The sequence below is a fragment of the Python bivittatus genome, unplaced genomic scaffold (genome assembly GCF_059951505.1).
Source record: "Python bivittatus isolate LINGU-HERP-01145 unplaced genomic scaffold, Pbiv_v1 ctg000340_np1212, whole genome shotgun sequence".
Lineage (NCBI taxonomy): Eukaryota > Metazoa > Chordata > Lepidosauria > Squamata > Pythonidae > Python > Python bivittatus.
In genome coordinates, this window is record NW_028277056.1 from 26,077,083 (window position 1) to 26,101,890 (window position 24,808).

General features: G+C 38.6%; 1 protein-coding gene across 2 annotated transcripts in view; it reads left to right on the forward strand.

The window, feature by feature from the left end:
- Positions 1 to 20,662, forward strand: part of IGSF11 (immunoglobulin superfamily member 11) — a 160,417-nt gene extending 139,755 nt beyond the window's left edge. Inside the window, exons 3-8 of one of the 2 annotated variants that reach the window (XM_025167477.2) lie at positions 4,026 to 4,189; positions 6,737 to 6,944; positions 10,658 to 10,813; positions 14,012 to 14,134; positions 16,090 to 16,240; positions 16,949 to 20,662. In XM_025167477.2, the coding sequence (XP_025023245.1) occupies positions 4,026 to 4,189; positions 6,737 to 6,944; positions 10,658 to 10,813; positions 14,012 to 14,134; positions 16,090 to 16,240; positions 16,949 to 17,390 (1,244 nt within the window). In that variant the 3' untranslated portion in view covers positions 17,391 to 20,662. The remainder of the gene's footprint in view (positions 1 to 4,025; positions 4,190 to 6,736; positions 6,945 to 10,657; positions 10,814 to 14,011; positions 14,135 to 16,089; positions 16,241 to 16,948) is intronic. The other variant, XM_007429496.3, reaches the window with a different exon arrangement.
- The last annotated feature ends 4,146 nt before the right edge of the window (positions 20,663 to 24,808 follow it).

Consider the following 24,808-nt stretch of genomic DNA (forward strand, 5'->3'; position numbering starts at 1 on the left):
CAAGAACCCTGTGGTTACATGGATCTTAAATAAAATATTGATCATGGACAGTTTGAGCATGTATATACATTAATAGGAAATCCGAGTGAAGAGAATTGCTCAATATTGATAAGGGAACAAGATAACTCCAAGGGAAACAAGGGTATCCTTCATGGTCTGAAAACATTACAGACACATTCCTTGAAATGCAACATAGCAGCTTTGATACACTAGAGTTGTCAAGGCTCTGACTGTTATTTTGACAAGCTGACCCTGTACTTTACTGTGGAGGGAGAAAGGGAAATAAAGAAGTAGCATTAGAACCCATGAGTCCACAGTCTCTGCCCCAGGCACAAATCCTGTTGGCATTTAATCACCAGTAGGCAACAAATTGGCATTGTAACAAGAATTCCATACTTAATGGAGCCGTAGAGAAATCCAGCTGAAACATGCTACAGCTGTGTATAAAAATTATTATAAAATAGCGTAAGTTCTTTGAATCTGTTCAAAGAAGAAATTGAATCAAAGCATTTATTATTAACTTTGCTTCCCGCTCCATCAAGGCAGAATGTAAAAAAAAAAAAAAAAAGGGAGAACTGCACAAAAAGTATTCCACTTTGGTCAGGCTGTTAGCAGCTAACCGTCTTGGCTCATTACGAGATTGCTCCCCTGGTGCTAATATAAGTGAGTAGATTTCTGAGTGTACGTGCAGCAAGCTGGTCTGTTTCCAAGATTGAATTTCCAAAGCAGTGGTGCCCAGGATAATTCAAGACATGACGCTTTTTTGGAAAAACAACATATGGTCAATCCATTGGGAGCAAGCATCATTACATTAAGTCTTATTCACTTTTGATATGATTTTTATTACAAGTATTATTACTAATATTTCTAATCTATCCAATAACCACGTGCTGTGGTTCTGTGTAAGTCTTCTGTAAAAGTTTCTATAAACTTTAAACTAAACTATTTGCTAGTATGGATCTTTAAGGCAGTCTACATCCTATGAATATGTGGCCCCTGGAAGCCATCTGTGTGACCCACCATAAGTCACAAATCTCATACCTTCCATCAGGTTGCACAGAGCTTGCCCATCATGTCCTACACAGGCTGCCTGAAGCCACTTTCACTGGAAGGAACATGGAAAATGTGGGTTTCTGTTTCATTTCAACACAAGAGCAAGGATGATGATAGAGGGAATTGTGTGTATGCATAAATATGTGAGGGGATATGTGAATCTGTGAGGGGTGGGACTGGGAGAGTGTTTCTATATGTTCGTGTGTGTGACAGAGAGATACTGAGAAAAGAGAGAGAAATGAACTTGATTGGGAGAATAAAAAAGGCTGACTGCTTGTGATGGGATTTTCTTCTTTGGGAAATCTTACAGGCAAGACGTGAAGTTTTGTGTCCTTTTGTTGCAGGTGAGGTTTTATTATACAAAAATAACAGTTCTTTTTCCAAAAATGGAAGGTATCCACTTCTTTTGTAAATCCTGTCTGTCTGTCTATCTATCATTATTTCTAGAACTTATTTAGTATGTATTTTATTGTATAGGATTTTTATCATGCCTGTAGCTTTTTGCAATTTTCTATAAACTTCTTCTTGACTTGTCCCTGCCTTTTCTTTTACAGGCAGGCTTGAATTGCCCAAACTCTGCTTATAATTATTAGGCTTAGCTAGCTCCATCCTTGGAAGAGGGCCAATTGTGGAATATGGAGAAACTAAGTCTCCTTTTCTCAGCCTGAGTTCTAGCCAACATTTAGCCACCCCAGGTTTGGTTGCCTTGGAAGCTTTTTGATCAGGTATCCATTGCCTCTCAGGGATATCCACAGAGTATGATCAAGAAACGTCAAGATGGTAGCTGTGATGGGGCAGTTGAAGCTCCACCTGCTTTTTATGTATATCACCTCACTTCAGTCACACTCGGAGACACCCGTGCTCTGGCCTGAACCACTGCTGGGTTTTTGACATCTCTCAGATACTGGGTTGGGGTGGGTTTACTACCGCGCTAGCCGGCTGTGGGTGTTGCTGTACAAGCAAGTGTGGCTACTGGTGTCCACAGCTCTTTCTGCCTCTTGGGTCTGTTCACAGTTCTCAGCCACTTGTCTTCTGAAACACTTCCTGTCATATTGCACCTCCAGTTACCCTCTCTACACTGGCTCTGGCCAATGCATTCTCCAAGTTGGCTCTATCCCGGGTGTCTTTGATCTGCTCAGCTCTCATCTCATTACCTAATGCAGTGTCTCCTCCTGACTCAACCCCACCCACATCTGGGCCTGGGGAGCTTCTTTTGCAGCTGGAGCAAAGGCTTGGTTCAGCTAATTTAGCTGCCTCAAAGTCCTGGAGGGAAAGTAAATAAAAAAAGGAAAGGAGATGCACAGAGTGTGGTGAGGCTGTCCTTCTAAACTGATTTTTGTTATCACGGTAAGCCAGCATGCGGCTTTGTATTTGCACTTCTGTAAGAATGAGAGAGAAAGGGCAAACATGATTATAAAAAGTTTTCCTCAGCCAAGGCTCTTTTGGCATAGGAGGAAACCCTGTAGAATAATTAAGGCCATCAGGATTGCAAAATCATGCAAAAATCAATCCTCTACAAATGAAATTGCATATATCCAGATCATGAGCCAAACTATGTATAAATAAAATATAGCAAGATTTAGATTCCTTTTCAAATAAGCCCAGCTATACACTGTGAACAAGGCCAAAGGGGAAAGAAATTAACTGCGCCGGAGACTTCATTTAAAAAACCTTCCTGCCCCTCCCCCCCCGAAAGCAATTTTAGGGCAACTGAGAATTGGCCCTAAATATGCAATAATATATGGCTTTTCCTGGACTCTACCGTGTTAAACAAGTGATTGGGTGCTATGTGTGCTTTGCACTAGAAATCAATAAATACACTTCTTGTGTAACAAAACAGTTCCCCAGCCTCTGAGCTGATGCTCTGCCCTGGAATGCTAGTTTTGTTTAGGCAGGAATTTATTTTAAGAGGAAAAGCATTTAAACGTGTGAAACTACTCTTCCACACCCAAAGCTGCAACTTAAAGCAACATCATTCCAAAGAAATAGGACATTGGCTTATTTATTTATTTATTTATTTATTTATTTATTTATTTATTTATTGAATAAGTGTTCATGTTAGTCTGTTTCAAAAAGCATGTCTGTTCTGGGAGTCTTTAGGATTCTATATCTGCAATTTTTGTAAACTTCATTCTAAAACCAAAATAAGGTTTTGGTTTAATTTACACAACTATAGGATAGGGTGTTGCCGTCTTTATTTTTTATTTCTATTTTTAATAGTGTTGCTTAGTTCTTGTTTAATATTGTTTATTATTCCTATTTATGACTGTCAGGTTTTTAGATGACACTGTAGATATTTTAATTGTATTATTTATTCTATATAAGCCATCAAGAGTTTTTTGCTTAGTGTCAGGATAGTATATATTAAATATACAAATAAGAATTAATTATGGAGTGTAAATACATATATTTGGTTCTAACCTCACAGGTGGGAACTTGTATGGTGTGTAAAGCTCTTAGCACATTTAAGATAGAGAACATATGGCTTGTTTAAGCAGTTACTTTTTGCACTTTCCCTTGGCTTTGCATGCCACTCTGTGTACACTGTGTTAGTTTAACTCTTGGGATCAACCCTGTCCCATCCCATAAAGATATGAGCTTAGCATGGCACATGCTCCTCCTTTCCTTCCCAAATCCCTAATCACCTTTTATGTGTTTATGTGTCAAAAACTGTTGAGGTGCTGTTCCTCTTTAGCCCTGCAGGAGCTTAGCAATACAAATCTTTATCTTATACTTGCCTTCTGCATACTGTGCACCAAGGGTAGGAATGGTATTACTACCTCATGGCAGTGGGAAGTCTTGGAAAGTGAGCCAAGGAGGCAGCCTGGTTGTGGCAAGTGGTGAAGAGGCCAAGAACATTTGTTGTGTGTCAGCCAGGAAGAGAGAAAGTTGATTATCCTGTTTGTGTACTATCTTAGTACATAATTGTAAGATGGAGATATCATATATCACCTTGATGTCTCTTTTTATAGGTCTCGTGAGTCCCTTGGAGGTATTCATGAACACCAGGAGTGTTGAAGTTGCTCGGGGTCAGACAGCCATCCTTCCCTGTACTTTCACCACTAGTGCTGCGCTCACTAACCTTAATGTCATCTGGATGGTCACACCTCTTTCCAATGCCAACCAACCTGAACAGGTACCAACTCTTAGTGGAAAAACAGATCAGTTCCCTTTTGTTTTGCCTTTCTTCCTTGTTTAGGGTTATTTCTGCCACATTTCTCCCATTCAAACTCTGAAAAGTTGGAAATGGCCCCATCAAGGCCTCTATAGTATCAGGTGAATAAGAGGAATCTCAATCTTGTATTTCCTAAAGCTTCTATCTGAGTGTTGAGGTTTGGCAAAAATCATAGGTTTCTTTATTTTTTGCCAGCCTGTTTCAGGATATTTTGGAAATGAAAATATGCAGGTGAGGGTTAATGACCCCTTCAAGTCCTTGATCTTAGGCAGATCCAGATGCACCATGATTTCTCCAGTTTGAGGGAGTGCAGAACTTTGCAGAAATCCATATTAGGAGCTCAGCGCCTGACCATTGGTCTTATGATTGTAACTATGCAGTGCATAGCAGAGCTCTTTGTAAGGAAAGAGAACACATGGAGTGATTTATTACTGTTCTGACATGGTAACCAGATCATCATATTACAAGTGGCAAAAAATATTGCAAGCTAGAAAAATTATGTAGTTATTTCATTACTTTTCATTGCTGAAACTTTTAGTCTGTTTACTGATTCATTCACCTTTCATTTTATTTCACAGCTGGTATAGAACAATGGAAATAATTTTTATTATTCTTATTTATTTCCATATCTAATTTTTTTTGCAAAAACCTAACAGTTTTCTCCTGTCTGTAACTTCAGGCAGATGCTATCATGCATGCTACTGGTGGGAAACTGAAGGAGTTCCAAATAAAATCCTGTTTCTTGTTTGTTTCCATTGAAGCCATGCTGGAGCAGCCTTTACAGCAGGGGAGGGCAATTTTCCCAGGGTCAGGAGTCACAACTTGCTCCCTCAAGCAGCTGGAGGGCTGCAGGTGACATCACTAGGTAGGTGGTGAAGTCACAGAAAGGATTACCTGCAGGTGCCCCAATCCTGCTGTATAGATTACAGGGCCTGCTGTAACCTTTACCTGTGCTATAATGGTTACAGACAGGGGACTACATTTTTTAAAATTTGCACCATACCTGTAAAGTTTCAGATAACTAGAGCAAGGCACTTCCATTATTAATAGTGAATACATTTGTTTTGTGAATTATTCTTTTTTGTCTGAAACACATATTGCTACTACAGATGTAAGATAAGTATAAGAACTGTGTTTTTTTTCAGGCCCAGTTTCCTCAAAGGTTATTGCTGTTTGTTGGTTTTCTACTCTGGTGTATCATACTGGGTGACTAGTGAGCGTTAGTACTTCAAATTTTATTTAAACAGAGCAAAGGTGAGGGTATTTTTTTTCTGCAGTTAAATTAAAATTTCTAGATTTTTCAGGGGAGGGGGTTCAATGGATAACATGCCCCCCCGCACACAGTAGCTTCATCTTCTCTATCATCAAATTGCAATTTTTAAAAAGTTGACAAAACTTCTTACAGTGTTATACAACTTCCTCGTATATAACTGTGGGGAATGTTAGCTTATATTTCCCATAACTGCATGCCAAACTGGCTCAGATGGTCAATCAATACCTTTATGAGGAGGAAATGCTTTTTTTGCCTTGTAAAGACTGATTCCTTAGCACCTCAAATTTAAGTTTCTAATTTCAAGGAAAAAAATGAAATCCATAGAATTAAATCAGAGGGAACTTCTGATTTCAAGAGAATACTATTTCTTCAGAAAGAGGTAATAAGACTAGGAAGGAACGGGCATGAGAACTTTGATGCTCATTTATCTGTGTTAAGTCTTGTCTTATTTCTTTGTGCAAACTCAGTAATTATGTGCATTTGTGCTTATCTCTATGCATTAGTACATAATTTTTTAAAAAATTATTTTCTGGTTTAGAATATCTGGAATCCCATTTTAAAGTTCTTTTACAGCAACTCCTTTTTAAAATTGTAGCCAACCACTGCCATCTAGTGGTCCTTTGGATTTTTCAGTTTATCCAATTTGTCAGGAGTATTTTATTTTCCTTTTGCCTTTTTAACCAACTTATAAGCTTTTGTTGAATTGGGGGTTTTTAGAATCTATCTTTTTCAACATTGCATGTTTGCATCTTAATATATAAAGCTAAATTTAATAAATAAATAAGTAAATAAATAAAATATTATTTTTACACATTATATGTTCTTTTTAAAAGTTTGGTTTTATTTATTTCCTGTGAGATTGCCTATTACAATATTTTTTGTGCTATATATCCCTTAGAACATGCATTTTATGTGCATTTTCCCCAAATATATCTATATCATGATGTGTGCATTTTTTGTTTATTCTACTGGTTCTGCATGCATTTTTTTTTAAAAAAAGCAGTCTCTGACCATAAATAATAATAAAAAAAGAAACTAGCATGAAAACTTCTCCATGCCAGAAATAGAAGAAATGATGTGCAAAATAAGGATCAAAAACTCAGGTTTATGCTAGACTTATGCTAGTGTTTTTAAATCACATTAAACAGGCAAGATATCGAAGCCAGTACACAATGAGTAAATACATTCTTAATCTAACCTTTATTTAGCATGATATGGTGCCTTGTCTTTTCCAGGTTATTATTTATCAGGGTGGTCAGATTTTTGATGGTGCAGCCCAGTTTCATGGGCGAGTGGGGTTTGCAAAAACAATGCCAACCACCAGTGCCTCCATCTTCATCAACAATACCAAGCTCTCAGATACAGGGACTTACCAGTGTTTGGTGAACAATCTACCAGACCGAGGAGGGCGGAATATTGGAGTCATTGGACTCAACGTCTTGGGTATGTACTTTGCTCTTTCAAAGATAAGTGATAGGTTTGAAATACTCATATTGTTTTTGGTGGGATGGAGGTGATCTGATGCATGAAACTTTATTTTTATCTAATTATTTCAATACCCATCTTATTTATTTTCAAAAGCATATTTATCATAAATCATATAGTACAACACCACAATTAACAGGCTTTTTTAAGGCAGTAAATTCTTACCTGGACTGGATGGGAACAATAGAATATAATGAAATGACAGTCTAAATAATGTTCCACAAACTCCTAAAAAGAAACAAACAAAAAACCTGTTGCTGATCTCTTGCATCCAGAAGATTTATTAATGTTTCTAGGCAAACATATTGTTGGTAGGCAAAAATAAAACAAAATAAAAATCTTGAAATAAATTATATATAAGAAATTACAAAGTGAGGACATAGCCTTAAACAGCTAGTAGTGGAGATACAAAAGGAAATGTACCACATTTTTATTCTTTTTCCCATTTCTTATTTGCTCACCTGTAGTTAGTAGTTCTAACAAGCATGGATTACATGGAATCTGTCTAAGTGTGATGTTAGCTAAAAGCTACCCTCCTTTTTTTCAAAAGTATTTTTTTTTTCCACTCTGGAAATGAAGTTCCTGTTTTTATATCTCACTTTAGGAAATTTTAGAATGTCTCTTAAATACCTTTCAGTGGTGAGTTTGAACTTACTTTATTGTTGCAAAGTGGGATAGGATGCTGTGATTATTTTCCTCATGTACATTACTCACTTGAATTTAGCATAATCATACCATAACAACAGCAGTTGCCATGCTTGTCCCCACAACATTATTCTAATCTCATTCCTGGCCTATGTGTGACATCTTGATAAGTTATCATTTGCATTCTGGCATTTTCCCCTTTATTCCAGGGTCCATCAAACAAAACAAGAACCTCAAGGTGTATAAAAACAGTTACACCACACTTGTTACGTGGGTGGCAAATTCAGGTGCCCAATAGTGGGTGTGATTGAAGAGGTGTTGTTTGGTTGTTTTAGGCAGATAAAAATATGTCCCTTCCCTCTTTTTTCCAATCATCCAACTTAAAGAGCTGGACACAGTAGTTCATACACTAACAGAATAACTTCTTGGTGGTATTGCTGCCAAGAAACCTACATGTCCATGTCGTCACCAGCATTTGAATTCAGCTTGAGGGAGAATTCATATTACTTTATAAATGTAAACAGTGGTTTGAAGTGGGGGCTGCCACTGAAAATCTGTCAGATTTGTGCAAAAGTGATAGAACACACAGTGCATTTCTGTTTGGATGTGCTTCTAGCTGGATACAATATGGTGCATGAAATGTCAAGAAGATGATGTAGTGTTCAAATGAAAAGAAAAAATATTGCGCATTTTGGTTAAATCTACATGGACATGTTCATATAGTTACCAGGATTTGAGCTTATCTTAAAAGAAACTTTATATAAACAACAGCCTGGAACAGGAGCTGCTGCCATGTCAGTGGCCCATCAGTTTTGCACAAGAGCACTAGACAATTGTAACAAATTTTAACTCTATGATTCTTCCCAGTTTTGTGCAAATCTGAAATAACAGTAAAAGGGAACAGGAAAGGGGTTAGAAATTGTAATTAAAAGTGTTCTCTCCCCAAAATTGCTACTAGCGACTCAGCTCCCTGCATGACTTTTTACATTACAGCCACTCCTCATTTAGTGACTACCTTGGTTAGCAACCATTTGTAAATATGGCAGTAATAAACGGTAATAAAAAATTCATTTTCCGCCCAATGTGTTCATTTACCGTGTGCCTAACAACAAAAGCCTTCAGTGTGAAACTCATTAAGGTCTGGTCAGTTTCAGGTAGTAGCACAGGAGGGTTCTAATCAACTAATTAAGATCACAGATCTGATCTTGTTAACTTGTAGTTAGCTCTTTTTAGGGAAGTGCTGCATGGGGAGAAAAGCAGAAAGAGATAACTTGTTTAAGCAATCTCTCTGTCCTATGAGAGGATAAAAAAAGGGGGGAAAATGGGTCAGACATGCGACAATTTCTCTGAATGAGATGGTAGCAACCAGTTATCTTCACAGAATCTCTTTCTCTCAGTTATGTGGTTACTTAGCAATTGTTTCACTTAACAACCAAGTTGTTGTGAGGGAATGTGGTCACTGAATGAGGACTGGGTGGCAATACTCTATTAAAGTTAAGTTATGACATAGCAGACTGTAGGAAAGTAGGTACACAAAGCAACTTGAAGAGGACAGAGTATTGTACTTAGGCCCACCTACTTTCTGGTGTCATGCTTGGTGGATGTTTTTCCTGCTGGTTGGTGACATGCTGAAGAGTTCAGTAAAGCCAGCTAATTAAACCCATCACTGCCTGTTACAGAAGGCCCACTCACACATCAGAGCAATACAAGTTGGCAGTGACTGGAACTGGGAGAATAGAGGCAGGATAGGGAATGGCAGTGGAAAGGGGAAATGGCACGCTGACTTAAGGAGGGGTGGATATCACTTTAACTCAGTAGGGCCCTCAGTCACTCTGTATCCCACCTGACTGCCCTGTTTCCATGCTGGAGAAAGGATTGTATGGGAAAAGGCAGGGATACACCCATCAGCCATCTCCTTGCTGAGATAAGTACCTGCATCTTGTCAATTAAATTTTTTGCAAAATGTTCTTCTCCTTTTTTAAAAAAAGCCAAAGCAATTTCCTTTTCTTAAAATGTCTTTTAAAGCTCATAGCTGTCTTAGGATGAAAGAGTGGCTTTGTTGACACTGCAGCAAGGAAGAAATGCTTAAAACACAAGTAAACACACTTTGTTACAGAAATCCACACCCCAGCAACAACTATCACACGTTAGCATTATGTCTCACTCAGTCCATAGTTGTATCATGTATGTATGTGTGGATACTTTGGACTCATTCAGTGACCAGAATATCAGAATTCCTAGCGTCCTTACTCAACGTGTATACATTTAATATACCAACAGTTCAATTTCCTGATTTCTAGGGGAAAAAATGAGATAGAAGATCCCTTTTTCCTTTGAAAGATAACTTCTGTAGGTTCTGGCATAGATGCGACAGTGATGGGCTATGAAAATTCAAGTTAGCTTCAGATAGTGGGAGATAGGATTGGCAGTAGAAGCCAGAAGTATATGACCAGAACCACTTACAGAAGACAAGGAATTCTCCCTTCCCTTGGTTTATTGTGGTATGTTTTGGAAAGTTTTTGCTAGTGTTGTCACTATCTTTTAAACTATGTATAGAGTTTATTTTTAGTGCTTCCTTGACCATGTTTGCATTTGGTGCTTTTAAGGATTTGGTACTTATTTACCCATAGTCATACCATCTTTCTGTATAGAGAGTAATATTAAGTCTCCTATCCTTATCCAGATAATGGGATTTGGCTTAAAGCAAAGCATTTTAATAGTATCTTTATTGTGTGAGCTGAGAGGGAGCTACAGATGTTGTCCTTCCTTGTGAGGACAATAATAAAAAATGGCCACAATTAAACCCGCAATTATGGCTGAGCTCAGTTGCTGTTACATAAGTCTTAGCAGGTTACCCTGCCTGTTGCTTCCTTATTAGTCTTGAGCCCTCTGTATCTTTTCATTTTTTCAAAAGACATCTATGTTCTATAGTCTACAGTTTGTAAAGGTGACGAGAATGTTGAAGAAAAACTACTCCATTCTTTATAAAGCTTCTGAACAATTCATCCCATTTTCTATTGTTACAGTTCCTCCATCTGCCCCAGACTGCAGAATTCAGGGTTCTTTGAATATTGGTAGCGACATCACATTGAGTTGTATTTCAGAAGAAGGCATCCCTCGGCCAACCTACAACTGGGAAAGGCTGGATAATGCTCCCAAGCTGCCTCCAACATCCATACAAGGTGACCATTCTATGTCCCCCTTTCTGTTTCATTTGGATGACAGACTAAGTTTTGCTTAATTTATTTTTCTGGCAATGTGGTCATAAGTTTTGCATTTTGCCCCAAACTGCTGCTTCAGTCATTGATATGGCAATCAATATTTGGCAAAGCACCCGATCCAAGTATGTCATGGAAGAGAGGAAAGCAATTAATGTTGCCCTGATAATATGAATGTAGAAACTCAATAAAAATAAAAAGCGCGGGGGGGGGGGAGAATCTGTGTTTTCGATGATAAAAGCAACTGAGCCTATAAAGCATTGGGTGCCCTCTAGTGGAATTTCTAATTATTTTAAATATTTTTATGCATGAAATAAAATAGCACACAGTACTTAATGGTGGCCAACTATTATGGCAAATTTACCAGAAGTCCAATAGATGCAATATTGTTCTTGTAGAAGATGATAATGGTTCCATGCTTAATGTTGTTTTGTTTGTAATATATTTTTCAGGAATAGTGATCCCAGGCAATCAGGTTCATGTAGCTAGGCTGAACATCAAATATCATGTACCCTGTAAGAATAGGTTATATGATATCACAAAGACATTCAAAGTTTTGGCAGTGCTTTCTGCCCTCACATGGAATAAATGCTAAAAAAACCAAAACCAAAAATGAAAAAAAACCTCTGAAGAGGAGGATCCAGGGCAGAAATGTCAATGAACAGATGCCTGTTCTTTTGCTTGTCTTATTTTTTTTATAAAAAAGAATCATATTCACAGAACTCATATAAGATCATTGTATTAATAATTCAACTGTATTGTTATTTTAAATAAGTTTATATTTGGTTCTTTCAAGGATATAGTACCTGCTTTTTTAAATGAATGTTCAAAGATTTTAAGAAGTATTTGCAATATAAAACTTTTTTTTTTAAAGTATATCAATAGCAACAAAATGCAGATAGCAGTCACTTTACTCCAAGTCATATAAGAAACACACACACACATACATTTTTAAGCTGATGAAAAGTGACTAATGATGGTCCTAAACAGGCTTCTCAGAGTATTTTGCCGAGGATGAATGTGTCAGATTTTGTAGTTAGAATAGTAATAGTAGATTGTAAATAGGAGGCTTATGAGCTAATCAGGTGAAAACAAAGCCAGAAATACAGGAAGGCAAGCTGAAGAGCAAGCTGAAATTTCAAAACAGATTACAAGAACAAGATTACGATTATTGATCTCAATACTCAACTGATTCCTGGTGAGACATATTTCTATCCAGTGCTTCTCCTGCTTTCCTCCACCCCAACTTGTTCTGAAATAACTTCTCAAAATCTTATTTTTCCTTGAGATGGATTTGGAGGCTCTATGTTTTACTGTTAACACTAATATGTCTTTGTTCCTTTGGAACAAAGTTGAAGGCATTCCATATTTTTCTGCTTTCAGATTGAACAGAATCCTCAGCTTCTGTCAGATTAGTCAGCCACACTTCATGAACCCCTTTTTCTGACTGTGAAAGAGAAAAAAGTCAGCCTGAAACTATGACATGAAATTGTTTTGCTTTCAGTGAGACACAAGTAATATGCTAATGCTGAACAAAAAGATACCTTGGGAAAAGATGAAGTTGCTTAAGTTTACTAATGTTCACATAAAGAGATAAGTTAGAAGTAGGACTGAAAGCTTGTTTTAAATGTGCAATCATAGAGTTTTCTTATATGCCTCTGGCAGAAACTATATACGTCACTGAGTTGGGTGATAAGCTAACCACTGGTAGCATTGATTGCAGGCTGCTGGTTGTTATGTATAAAGGCAGCAATGGCTAACAACACACTTGGAACTTAGTTTTTTTAGCTTTAATTTTAAAAATGATGTTGCATATTTTTTTCATTGATTACGCAGTGTTTCATTACATCTTACAAAGTGTCCTTGGAAAAAGTTCTTAAAATATACAAAACAAATATAGGAAATCAATAAAATAAAGATGAGCTGATTTCTGCTAGATGGTGTCTTTAGCCATTTGTGGCCAAAACACAAAAAATAAGACTATAGCAAGGCCTTAACAAACTGTTACTTTTAATTATAGTATCAGTGGGTCAAAATCACAAACAGCTGTTGCTACTATAGTGGAAATGATTGTGAACCTAGGCTTTGGGTCAATATTATAGAGGAGATAACACACAGGAAATATTTCTCATGGTGATGATGGTAATGTTATGTGTGTGAAAGTCACCCACCTGAATTTTATTGATATGTCAGCAGTACCCTGCACATGGAAATCTGTTTTTCCAGGAACCAGAGTTACAGGCTAGGTTCTTTTTTTTTTTTTCTTTTTTCTAAAGATTTCTTCACAGTACCTTATTTATACAGTTGATAGACATTTAAACCAGCTGAGAAATTAAGCACTTAAAACTCAGGATTAGATCAAGGGCTTGTGGCAAAGGCTTGAGTTAAAATAATCTTCCTGGAAACATTGTCTAAAACTTCCTGTGGTTCCAGACTGAGAGAAGAGATTGCCTGAAGCATCTTAAGAGCTATGTCACTTTTTCCCTGCTAAATATTTCATACAGTATAACAGATGCATTTATTTTCTACCCCAAAATTTACTTAAATATTCATGTATTTGTTTATTTGCAAAATTCCCTTAATTTTTGTTAGCAGAAGTTAGGACAGCCTTCCCAAACCTGACATTCTTCTGGAAGTTGCAGTCCTAATGTATTTGTTGGGGAGGGCTTGATTAGATGGAGAAAAAGCACTGTATACTGTAATCTTTGGTTGGATTTCCTAAGCACTCATTGATGAGTCCTGATTCAAGAGCTGAAATGTTTTCTTTTCTGGAACAAGAAAGAAAGAAAAAAGAAGGAAAAAAGTTGAATAGTTACACACTGTCCTCAATTTTCTTATTAAAGTGACAGACTGTTGACAGCTCTCTTTTTTTTTATTTTTTAGTTTTCTTGCTGTGTTCCCTTGGTCCTAGTTTTTCAAATATATACAATAATAACCTTTAAGAAGAAAATGACCACTGTAAGCTTCTTAAATTCTAGTCTTATCTGTAAAAGATGCTTTCATCTGAAGGTTATTTTCTAATCTATCTTTTAAGAGCCTTCCAATACAACTTTTGTATTGGAAATTTTTTGTTGGATTTGCATTTTCAAGTTCTGGTAATGATTCTCCTCCCTTTTAATTTAGAAGGTTTTATTTGTTTTATTTTTGATCTTTCCTGTCTAGATCCAGTTCAGGGTACTCTTCTTCTACGCAATATTAGCTCTGTGTCATCAGGACGTTACCAGTGTATGGCCTCTAATGTCATTGGAAGCAGCACCTGTTCACTTGAACTTCAAGTGATTACACGTGAGTTAGATATAGTGAAGTATGCAGAACTTGTTCTCTTGCATTGGGATGTGTGCTGCATTTTAAATCTTATATTAGTGTTGCAGATTTTCAGGTAATAATCCTTTCCATTGCTTTTTTATATTAGAGAAATCCATCACCAAACCGTATATAAACTTTCTGTAGTACATACATACATATATACATATATATCCCTAATATATTAACTTACACTTCTCCAATATAGTTTTTAATGTGAATGTTTCTAATGTACATTTTTTAAAAAATCTGTGTGCACTCTTCTGTACAGTTTCCCCAAATATAAGCTCTTGTTATCACTCATAAATAAATAATTTTTATTGCAGATTTTTTACCTAAGAATGATGAATGCTACTGGATTCTGCTATCTGAGGGTGCCTATGCTACTGCAAAGCCCATTTTGGTAGATTCTGCCAATTCACTCGCATAGAAAATCTGTGGCAAATTTCTTTAATATCCCTAGTCTTCTTGGTTCTGTTCATCTCTGACCTTTTTTATGGGAAGGTCAGCAATAGAGGAAGGTTTTTTCTTGCTATACCAGACATTTAGAACAAATGAACCATTATGTGGCTGATTGATAATTGAATTTTCTTGTACAATTTTATTTTTTTCTACAAGCAGCAATGAGTGATTTAGTTTTGCAAGGAAGGTCTATTTTCTGCACACATCTCAAGTCCAAATTGCCATCTTAGAGCTGTTATTGTAGAAGGAGAAACATAATAACTGTAGCACCAAGGCAATATTATTGGGATGTTGAATTGTAACTGCGGCACAGGAGAAGAGTGTAAATTCTCTTTTCTGTACTTTGGCTCCTTGGGGAAGATAAACGCACTCAGGGAAATTTTAGCTTAGTAAAACTATATCTGTTTTACTTCCTTATATATTTCATTGTTTCAAAATTGAATGCTTTTTTTCTGTCACATTCTGAAGAAATTGGTACATTTTGTTCTAGGAAACAAAATAAAATACTTACACATCTGCATTGCCAAATTCAATAGATTTGGCTGTTTCCAGCAGGGGGAAGACCTTTTATGTCTCTTCACTGCATCTCTACTAAAGAAGAGGTACCTGTCAGTAATCACTGAATAACTATTAAAGATATGGCATCCCTCATTCACACCATGCACAATTACATCTGACTTGTTAAAGCAGGAAGGGTGATAGAAATAGAGACCAAGGAGGGTCTCAGTGTGAAGAAGTTCATATACTACTTTGTCTCTGTTCAGCCTTGGCATCAGACAGAGTGCTAATTACCCTGGCTGAGCTCAGATATAGCTGAATACATAAAGTTATCCCAAAATCCAGTCATTTAGTCACTCAGTTGAATATGAAGAAGTTAATGCTGTCTGAGTGGATAGGCAGAGCATTTATACTCTTCTAAAGATCATTTCCATCTCTTTATGAAGGAATTAGAAAAGTTGGGGCAGTTGTTTGCTTTTCTAAAAGAGAACTAAACAAAATTCTTATATATGTTTACCAATCCTATAGCAGACCCTCTGTATAATTATTAATTTGCCCCATCACCTTGTCCCAGGATTGCAGACATCTGTAATGGGTTTAAAGCTTTTTTGGCTATGCATAGATTGCATGTAATAATTTCACTTTGCTAAAAGCTCTCTTGTTTGGATGAATGCCAGAATCCACTCTGAAATGTGCATATGGAAACATTTCTAGTGCGACAAAAGGTTGGGAAGGTGTTAATAACCTCTATGTATTACACCACAAGTTACAAGAATATGTAAGACAACATCGAGCACATACTCATTCTGCACTAGATTCCTTACACTGAACTTTTGACTCACAAATGCTTTTTTGTATATGATTTTTGGTTACTTTTAGGAATACAGCTGGTCTTTCCTGATGTCTGCTGTGGTTCTTTGAACATGCCCATGTGTTCTTTCTACTCAGATTTTGCATGTGTTCCATGTCCCACACAGCTAACCCTCGGAATATTGGCCTGATTGCTGGAGCTGCAGCAGCAGGAGCAGTTGTGCTTATTGTCTGCATTGTCTTGGTGGCTGTTACACTCTTTTATTGGAAAAACAAACACAAGGAGGAAGAGGAAGAGGAGATTCCCAATGAGATAAGGTTTGGCCTCGGAAAAGTAATTTGTCTACCCTTCCAAATTTCTTTCCTTCCTTCCAAGCAGGAATGTCTCCAGGCTTCAGAAGGAGAAAGATGTTACAGTTACTTCCTATGTGAGTGTAATGAATCCAAATGAGATGTTAGCATATCAATTCTCATTCCTAATTCTTATAATACTAGGAGTGGTGTGGTTATGCAAAGCCAGTTATTAATGGTGTAGGCATAAGTGCAATGCTCATCCATCATCTTTCCTGAGATGTTAGCAAGAGGGACACATGGAATACTCCTGGTTAGAGAAGTAGAGTTTGTTGATCGTTCGTGGCAGTCAAAAGCAAGGGATAAATTCTTTGAGAGAAAAGAATTCCTTGCAATGCCAGTTAATGGCAGTAACCTAAGAAATCACCATGGCTGATTTCTCCCTTTGTCCATCATCACTGTGTATCAGCTTTGACAGAATGACGCCAGGATATTGGCATGAAAAATTAGAATGTAAAACTTAAAGTAATTATGTCAGTAGTTACATATTTGGGCAAACAATCAGGAATTAAGATGTTGATATCAAAGAAGTGGAATTATTGGGTGTTTTTTTGCTCTTCTACTTTATTTATGCATACATGCACATCAGTGAGGAAGTGTTTCTGTTCATTCTGGAGATGTGTGGATATTGGGGAAATGTGAAGGCAATCCTAATTATGTCTTTTTTTTCCTTAGAGAGGATGATTTGCCACCCAAATGTTCTTCATCCACAAAAGCCTTTCACGGTGATGCTTCCTCATCTGAAAATGACACTCTCACCTCCTCCAATACCTACAACAGCCGATACTGGAATGACCCCAAAGCAAACCATACCACAGACTCCTTCACTCACCTCAACAGTGATGCACGGCAGGCCTTCTCTCGTTCTGGAAGCACCAATGCTCGTTCTATATATGCTAACGGAGGTCACCCCGCACCCCCTCCACCGAAGACATTGGTAGTGACAACCAATACAGCTCCATCTCCACAGGAGATGGCCAGGAGTAATGGATCAGTGAGTCGGAAACCACGACCCCAACACACACGGTCCTATGCTGTGAGCCAAGCAACGCTGGAGAGGATAGGTGCTGTGCCTGTAATGGTACCAGCACAGAGCCGAGCGGGCTCTTTGGTGTAAAAAATGGCTGTGGTTCTAGGAATTTGTTACAGTGAGTGGGAGTGAAGATGGGCCTAATAAGAGACTCTCCTCTTCCTCCCTGAGATGAAGGGGAAGATCTGTGTTCTTCCCTCACCCCAATCAACTGAACCCAACTAGTGTGATGATCCCTCCCTTATTACCCCACCCTCATGATCTCAGGGGCTCCTCAGCTATGGCTGTATGTGCCAAGGCCAAAAGGAGGCCATTTAAGGCATCAGGGGAAGGAGACCACACTTGCTTTCTAAGGTCTGCTATATGAAATTTCTATTAGTATGGTGAGCCAGTTGGAATTTATAAGGTTCAGAGGTCAGTAGATGGGCTCAGTTGCCTTGAGGTTAGCCCATTGCTGCTTGGCTCAAAACAGATGATGGTGAGGGGAAACTGGTAAAATTCTGGCCATGACTATTGATCTCAGAGAAAAAAGGCAGAGAAAAAAAAATAAGCTGGGACAAAAGATGAGGGAGGGAGGGCAGTTGATTTGAGAGTTATATTTTATTTAATTCTTTTTTGGAGTTCTTTATTTTCCATCTTCCTCCCTTCTCCTGCTTCCTCTCATTCTCCAGATGGGATGTTTCCCCCTCTTGCACTAATTTTCTGGATGCTTCTCACATCCCTTGTCACCTCCATGGCAACTCTGGGCACCTTGGCCTTGTTCCCTGATGGGCTGCTTGGCATCTGTCTGGCCTGCTGCTGCTGCTGCTGTTTGGCTGTTGTTGAAAGGAGGGATTTGGGGAGGGCATGGTGTGGGGTTGAAAGCTGAAGCCTCCATTGCTTAAAAGAACTGGCTGTGTATTTTCTAGAGTGTGTGGCTGGCATTTCTCAAAAGAGCTAGATTTCCAAAGCTTTTGGCATCTGCATGGCATGTCCCCATATATGGCTGTGTGGGGCTGGCCTGCATGGTCAGGTTGATAGTTGACCATTCACACATTCAAGGCATCCATTTTAACCCTTCCTTTACTGGATATGGACTTACTATAGTAGTGGGAGAGAAAAAGGAAGGAAGGGAGGGAGGGAGGGAGGGAGGGAGGGAGGGAGGGCGGAGTAATAAAGCAAGAAATCAAAGAGCAGCAGAAAGATGGATCATGGTTACACTACCCCTCCCTTCTCTTTTCTTGAAGTGTGGTCTGCTCTAAATGGTAGTCCATGGTGGCAATTGTCACTCTTGTAACTTCATTAGCCTTAACTAAACAACAACAACAACTGAGAATTCAGAAAGAAAGAAAAGCAAGGGTCTTCCATGCTTCATAGAGGGCTTGGAGTTGGGCAGGAAGAGAGTACATTTCTGAATACCTCGAGGAGGCACAGCCAGGGACACGTCACTGAGTCCTGCTGTCCACACCTGCCTCAATGATCACTGACACACTGGTCTTAAAATAAACTTCCTTTGGAAGTTCTTAACAGGATTTTCTTCTCTGCACTGACAGAATATATCCTTCTGATCAAAGCTTGGGATTAGGTGGACCTTCTTCCACTGGCTCCCTTCCATGTTCCAAACTGCACTGGAAATGAAGTTCCTAGAGATCAATCTCTACTGCTCTTCCACTTCCCATTCTGCTTCACTCTAACTTCATTTTTTTCTTTCCAAATGGTTGTAAAGGCCATTAGGAGAGCTCTCTGCATGGGCCATATACCATCTATGCCATGCCATCGTCAAGAGAGCCCTCTAGGTTGAACTAGGTTTAAAGCTTAGCTGTGCCTTTTTTGCTTTTTTTTTAAACACCTCTCCTTCCCATTTACTCTCCTTCTTCCCCCACCCACTCCAAAATAGTGCAAATGTACTTGCTCTATCAGTTTCAGAGCACACCAGGAAGACAGATGGCTGCTGTATTTATATATGTTTTCTAGGGAGCAGTATCTCTCCTCCCATATTCACTGCCGGTTTCTCGTTTTATTATTTGGAAGTTGTGTGATGGCATTGCTGGAGTAGGCATAGCTTAGAAGAAAGAAGAATGGCTTTTAAAGAAGATAGTGCAAAAACAAAGAAAAAAATACTACATAAACACACTTTTTCCCTCCCTGCTTTTATAACAATGGGAAAGACAAGAGACATTTTCAAGAGATGCTGCCTACAACAGCCCACAACTAGTGCTCAGAAAGCTCTTCCTGGTTCTACTGTTCATGAGACTGTTCACTCTCCTCTTTCTTTGTTCTTTCTAATTGTCTAAAAGAAATAATAAAACTTTTATTCATATAAAAGGGGAAATGATTGTCTCTGAATTTGATTATTTGCTATATGAATACTCAGAACTTCCTCTTAGAATAGGGAGGGGTAGAAGGTTCAAGGATCAAAGCAGCCTCTCTTTGCAAGATCTTTCTCTGACCACAGTTGCTGAAAATGGGCAATGTGGTTTCACATCATTTTGAGAAGGAAACAAGAAAACTATAATTAAGTTCTAAAATAGACAAGTTTTTTTTAAAGAATCACAATCCTTGATGCCACAATCCAAATAAAAATCCTAGATCCACCCATCTATGTCACATGGTCCTGTTCACTTTGCATCCTCGTTCCACTCTAGATGGCTTTGTGTGGCTCCCAACCACCAAAACATCATTATTCTACCAATTCTAGATCAGTTTTAGAACACATACGTTGTGCAACAGAAAGTCCCAGCTTCAAGCTAGGTTATCTTTGATTAAAAGAATCAGATTGTAAATGATGGGATAAACTTCTGCCAGAGCTGCTGAAGAAGCCAGCTACAAGGACAAATAGAAATAGGAAGCCACAGAAAAGGTGAGCAGATATTTAGGGCACTGAAAAGCCTATGATAATTCATACTGCTCTTTTTTCAATAGCAACGCGCGTGCATACACACGCACACATACATACCATTATCAGGAAGCTGAATGTTGCACTTGTGCTATAAGCTATTACAATCAAGATGGAAGTTGGGGGGGGGGGAGATTGTCCCATGGTGACTTAGCATCTTTTGTGTGGACATTTATGAATGTATCTTTACATAAAAGAATCAGCCTTGTAGCCTTTAGTTATGTGAATCTTAAAATTGAACTTGTATGAGTAAAAACAACCCCCTACAGAACAAAAAGTTTTTTGTTTTTGTTTTAAATTTGGGGTTAAAAGGAGGTGAGAAAATACAGGTTGTATTGAAAAGAGGCTATTAGCTGTTGTTTCATCAGAGGCTTAAATTTGGACTTAATTGTGGTTAGAAATGGGCTGAAATAATGTTTATGTACAACCAGCCCTGAATTGCTAAGTGCATTGTGGAACAGCTGATGGATCATTATCTATGAGAAACAAATAAAAAACTGAAAAACAAATTTGAGTATGGTAGAAAGGGTCTAAAACATTGAACTTTTATTTTATGGCAATAAAAGCAGAATGAAACCTCTTAACATGTAGAATAAATGTCCCAACTCTAACATTTAAATCATTTCAGCACTGTGATTGGGTAAGAACAATCTGTTGACAATCAGTCCACCAACCTCATGGAGCTCTCAGCTATTTTATTTTCAGGCCTTACAGGCCACTCCAGTGTACCAACTCTGAATAGCATGCAAGTTCCCCAGTACATAATTGGGATTAAAATAGTACAATCTGTTAAAAAAAAAAAAATCCAGCAACCAGAAATATTCCTGTAGAATATTCCTGTTCCATAAGGAATCTGGGGGAACACTATCCATTTTCCCAACTGTCCACCCTATCTGCAGAACATATTGTTTGTTTGCTGCAAATCACAAGATGGACACTGATTTTGAACAGTGTTATTGGAGGAGAAAGGTTTTTCCCTTGATCTCCCAGCAATTCCTGTGAATGAGGTAAATGATTCTCCACTTGCAGCAGTGTCAGGCCTAGCCCAAGGAACTCCAAGAGACCATGTAAATTCAGTCCAGCAATGTTTATTAGCTACAACCTCTAGCAAGAATCTTCCCAGACTGAAACCCCAGTTCCCAAGTAATGCCAGCCACAACATCGTGAATTCCTCAGGGAGGTGCCAGTCTTATCCTCTTATCTTTCCCTTGCGCCTCAGGAGATGAAAGAAAATGTTTTTCTCCCTGAGTCTGGCCTTCATAATTCCATCATAAGCAGGGAAACAATAATCACAAACGGGTACTGGAATGAAGAAAGATTTAAATCTTTCTATGACTCTTGTGGCCATGATCACCATTTCTCTGTTGTAAAATAGCAGTGCCTTTAAGCTTATTCCCACCCACTGATCCCAGGACAGTCAAGATCACTATTTTCCTGTTGCTTATAACACACTTTAATTCCTCCAGCAATCCCAACCCTAGGAAGACAAAGATGTAGGGCAAAGTGAGAGCAGTGGTTCCTTTAGGGTCGTACTATTGAACACTGGTGTAGGACCTCACCATCTGGAAGCCCCAAATTTAGCACCACTTAATCTTGTTCTGAAAAATATGAAAGCCAAAACTCCCCACCTTACTGGCACAGTAGCATTCTCTTCTTGCAGTAGCAAGAATGCACAGTAGCATTCTCTTCTCTGCCCTTGGAAAGCAAAGGGAACAAAATCCCATGTGGAATACTCAGAATGTACATGATGGGGGCAAAAGACATCTTGTTTAAGGCTGCCTCTGTCCTGGCTGTGTCACTGGATGGGAGGAGAATGATCTTCCATTGACTCCAGCAAGAAGAGGCTTGGTCGGCCAGATGGTATATTTTACCTGTGACTTGAATCTAGATTTTAAAGAGATCTTCAGTCTCAGCAGCCAAGAGCAAAGATTTAAATCATCCCATATTTAGGAGTTTATGGATAGGTATGAAAAAGTGTCTCTGTACACTCATCCTTTGGCATGCACTCAAGTAGGACCTGTCCAGGCAGGATTGGTTCTACCTAAATAGTTGCTTAATCCTGTTTTCTTCGAATCTGGGAATTCATAAAATACCGAGTGGGAAAGGATTCCTTGTTCTGCGTAGAACCTGAATGTAGAGTGCGATAACACGATGATCTACATGTCTCAAGTGAAGTAGAGTTCATTTCCTGAGGCTGTCTATTCCACAGAGAAACATCACTTTCTATTAGGAAATTTCTCCTTGTATTTGCCTGAGATGTATTTACCTGCAATTTCCAGCAATTCATTCTACACCCAGTCTCTGAACAGACAAATAAGCCAGAGTCAGAATACTGAAAAGTGAGCAGAAGATGATACCAGATATTCTTTAAGAATGGCTTGGACAATTGTTTACAGAAATCTAGACCCTGAATGAATTTCCCCAGGTCAGATGGCCAATTACTCCGTGTGTGTGTGAGAGAGTGAGAGCAAGAGCGAGTGAGCATGGGAGCACATGCATATATACCTTCTCTAGGCTGCCACTGGACTTCATAGCTTATACAGATAGTCTTCAGGTAATGATAGTAATTGGGACCAGAATTGCCATCGCTAAGTGATGTAATTGTAAAGCGCAAGGTCATGTGACCACATCGCTCAGTGACGGCAATCCCGACTCTCTCCATTGCTGCTGTTAAGTAAGGATTGAAGGTCGTTAAGCAAGTCCCAGGTGGCTGGCAAGCAGGCTGGTAGGGAGGTTAGTGGCTGCTGCTGGGGGCGGGGGGTGCACAGTTGGCTGACGCAGCATGAGCACAGCAGGGCCAGGGGTGGCTGCTGCTGGGCAGTGGAGACTGCAAGTGGCTTACCAGAGCAACTTGCAACCTTCCCTGCCGGCTTCCCCATTGACTTTGCTTGTTGGAAGTCGGCAGGGAAGATCGCAAATGGTGATCATGTGACTACAGGACACTTCAATCATCATAAGTGCAAGCTGGTTGCCAAATGCCCAGATTGCAATCGTGACTGTAAGAGTACGTTGAGGGCCGGTCATAAGTACCACTCATTCAGCACTGTTGTAACTTCAAAGAGTCACTGAACAAGTCATTAACTGAGGACTACCTGTATCATATTAAGCTAATTGCTCTTTTTTGGAGCGGTGGCAAATCTCACTGGATGAATTCCCTTTTCAGTTTACTGTATCCAGCCCCAAGCAAATGACTGTCACAAAAAATCTGTTGTCTGAGCTGAAATTTGCCCATTTCTTTCTTCTGATAGACCATTGTTTTCTCAATAGTTCAGTGTAATCCAGCCTTCCCACCTGCATATTTCTGTTTTGTTTCCCAGTCACATTGGTCTATGGGTATGTCCTCTCAAAGTAGAACGAACATTTATTCATGATCTCCATGCATGGTAGACTTCACTTGGTGTGCTGCACCCTAGGACAGAAAGCCTTCAGCTTATTTGCTATTAAAAATTTTAGATGTATGTTGCCTTGGTACAAAGAAAGTGCAATTTGTGAACTGCATCCTCAGATCTTGAGCATCTCAAGTATATATATACAATTCTAAAGGATGTACAGATGGCAACAATGAACATGTTTAGCTTTGAGAAAGAATAGATTTGTTGGAAACAAGACCAGGTTAACTGAGCTAAGATACAGTATGATAAGAGTCTTCAAATAACTGGAAAGCATAATATATAGGAAAGTTAAGATCAGTCCTCTATTATCCCAGAGAGCGATAATGGATGTAAGTTACAGGAAGGCAAATTCTGGCTGAGTATTAGGACAAAATTCTCTAACAGTCATAGGGAATTGAATTTTGGAGCTAATTACCTAGAGAGGCGGCATATTTCCCTTTTTTGGGTGTGTCTGAACAAAGTATAGACAGTTGTTTAGACATACATTTGAGCAGAGGATTGGACTCAATGGTGCCTTCCAGTGCTATGGTTCTCTACAGCTACCAACATTTTAACAAGATTTTAAGCAACTGGAATCAGAATTTTTTTTTTTGTCTGCGCTCAGTCATTGCTGACCCTGCAGTGACTGCTTGGACGAGTCCTTGCAGTTTTCAAGGCAACTGTTTTTCGGAAGTGGTTTGCCAGAGCCTCCTTCCTAGGGCAGAGCCCAGCTGGTGCATGTAAGACCACTGAACTTACATGTATGAAGCAATTCAGCAGATGAATTTAACATTCAATATTGGGAGGGTGCTTGCACTCTATTGTTCTTTGATTTCATTTCTTATCAACTAATGCTGGATATTAAGATACCGCCTTGGACATATTTAGCATAACTTACAGATAGATGTGCAATATATGAACTCTATAGGACTTGCAACTTTTTTTGATCTGATTACAAAAAAATTACTAAAAAAAAAGAACTCATCCTACATTGTTGACTTGGTTTGAAAAGTAAGTTCACATGCAGCTGGAAAGAAACAGCCTATCTTACAACTAAAAAAGCATTTGTTAGAACCAAGAATTTATACCTGTAAACAAGAACCATTTATTTCTCTTAGTTTCATGTTGCAGTTCTGTAGTCATGATGAATGGACTACTTCTTAGCAAATTCCCATATTCAGCATGTCTCTTTGTCTGTAATCCAAGACTATTGGGCAGTCTTTGATTCATTGGGAGATGTTTCAATGACCTTAGAAATG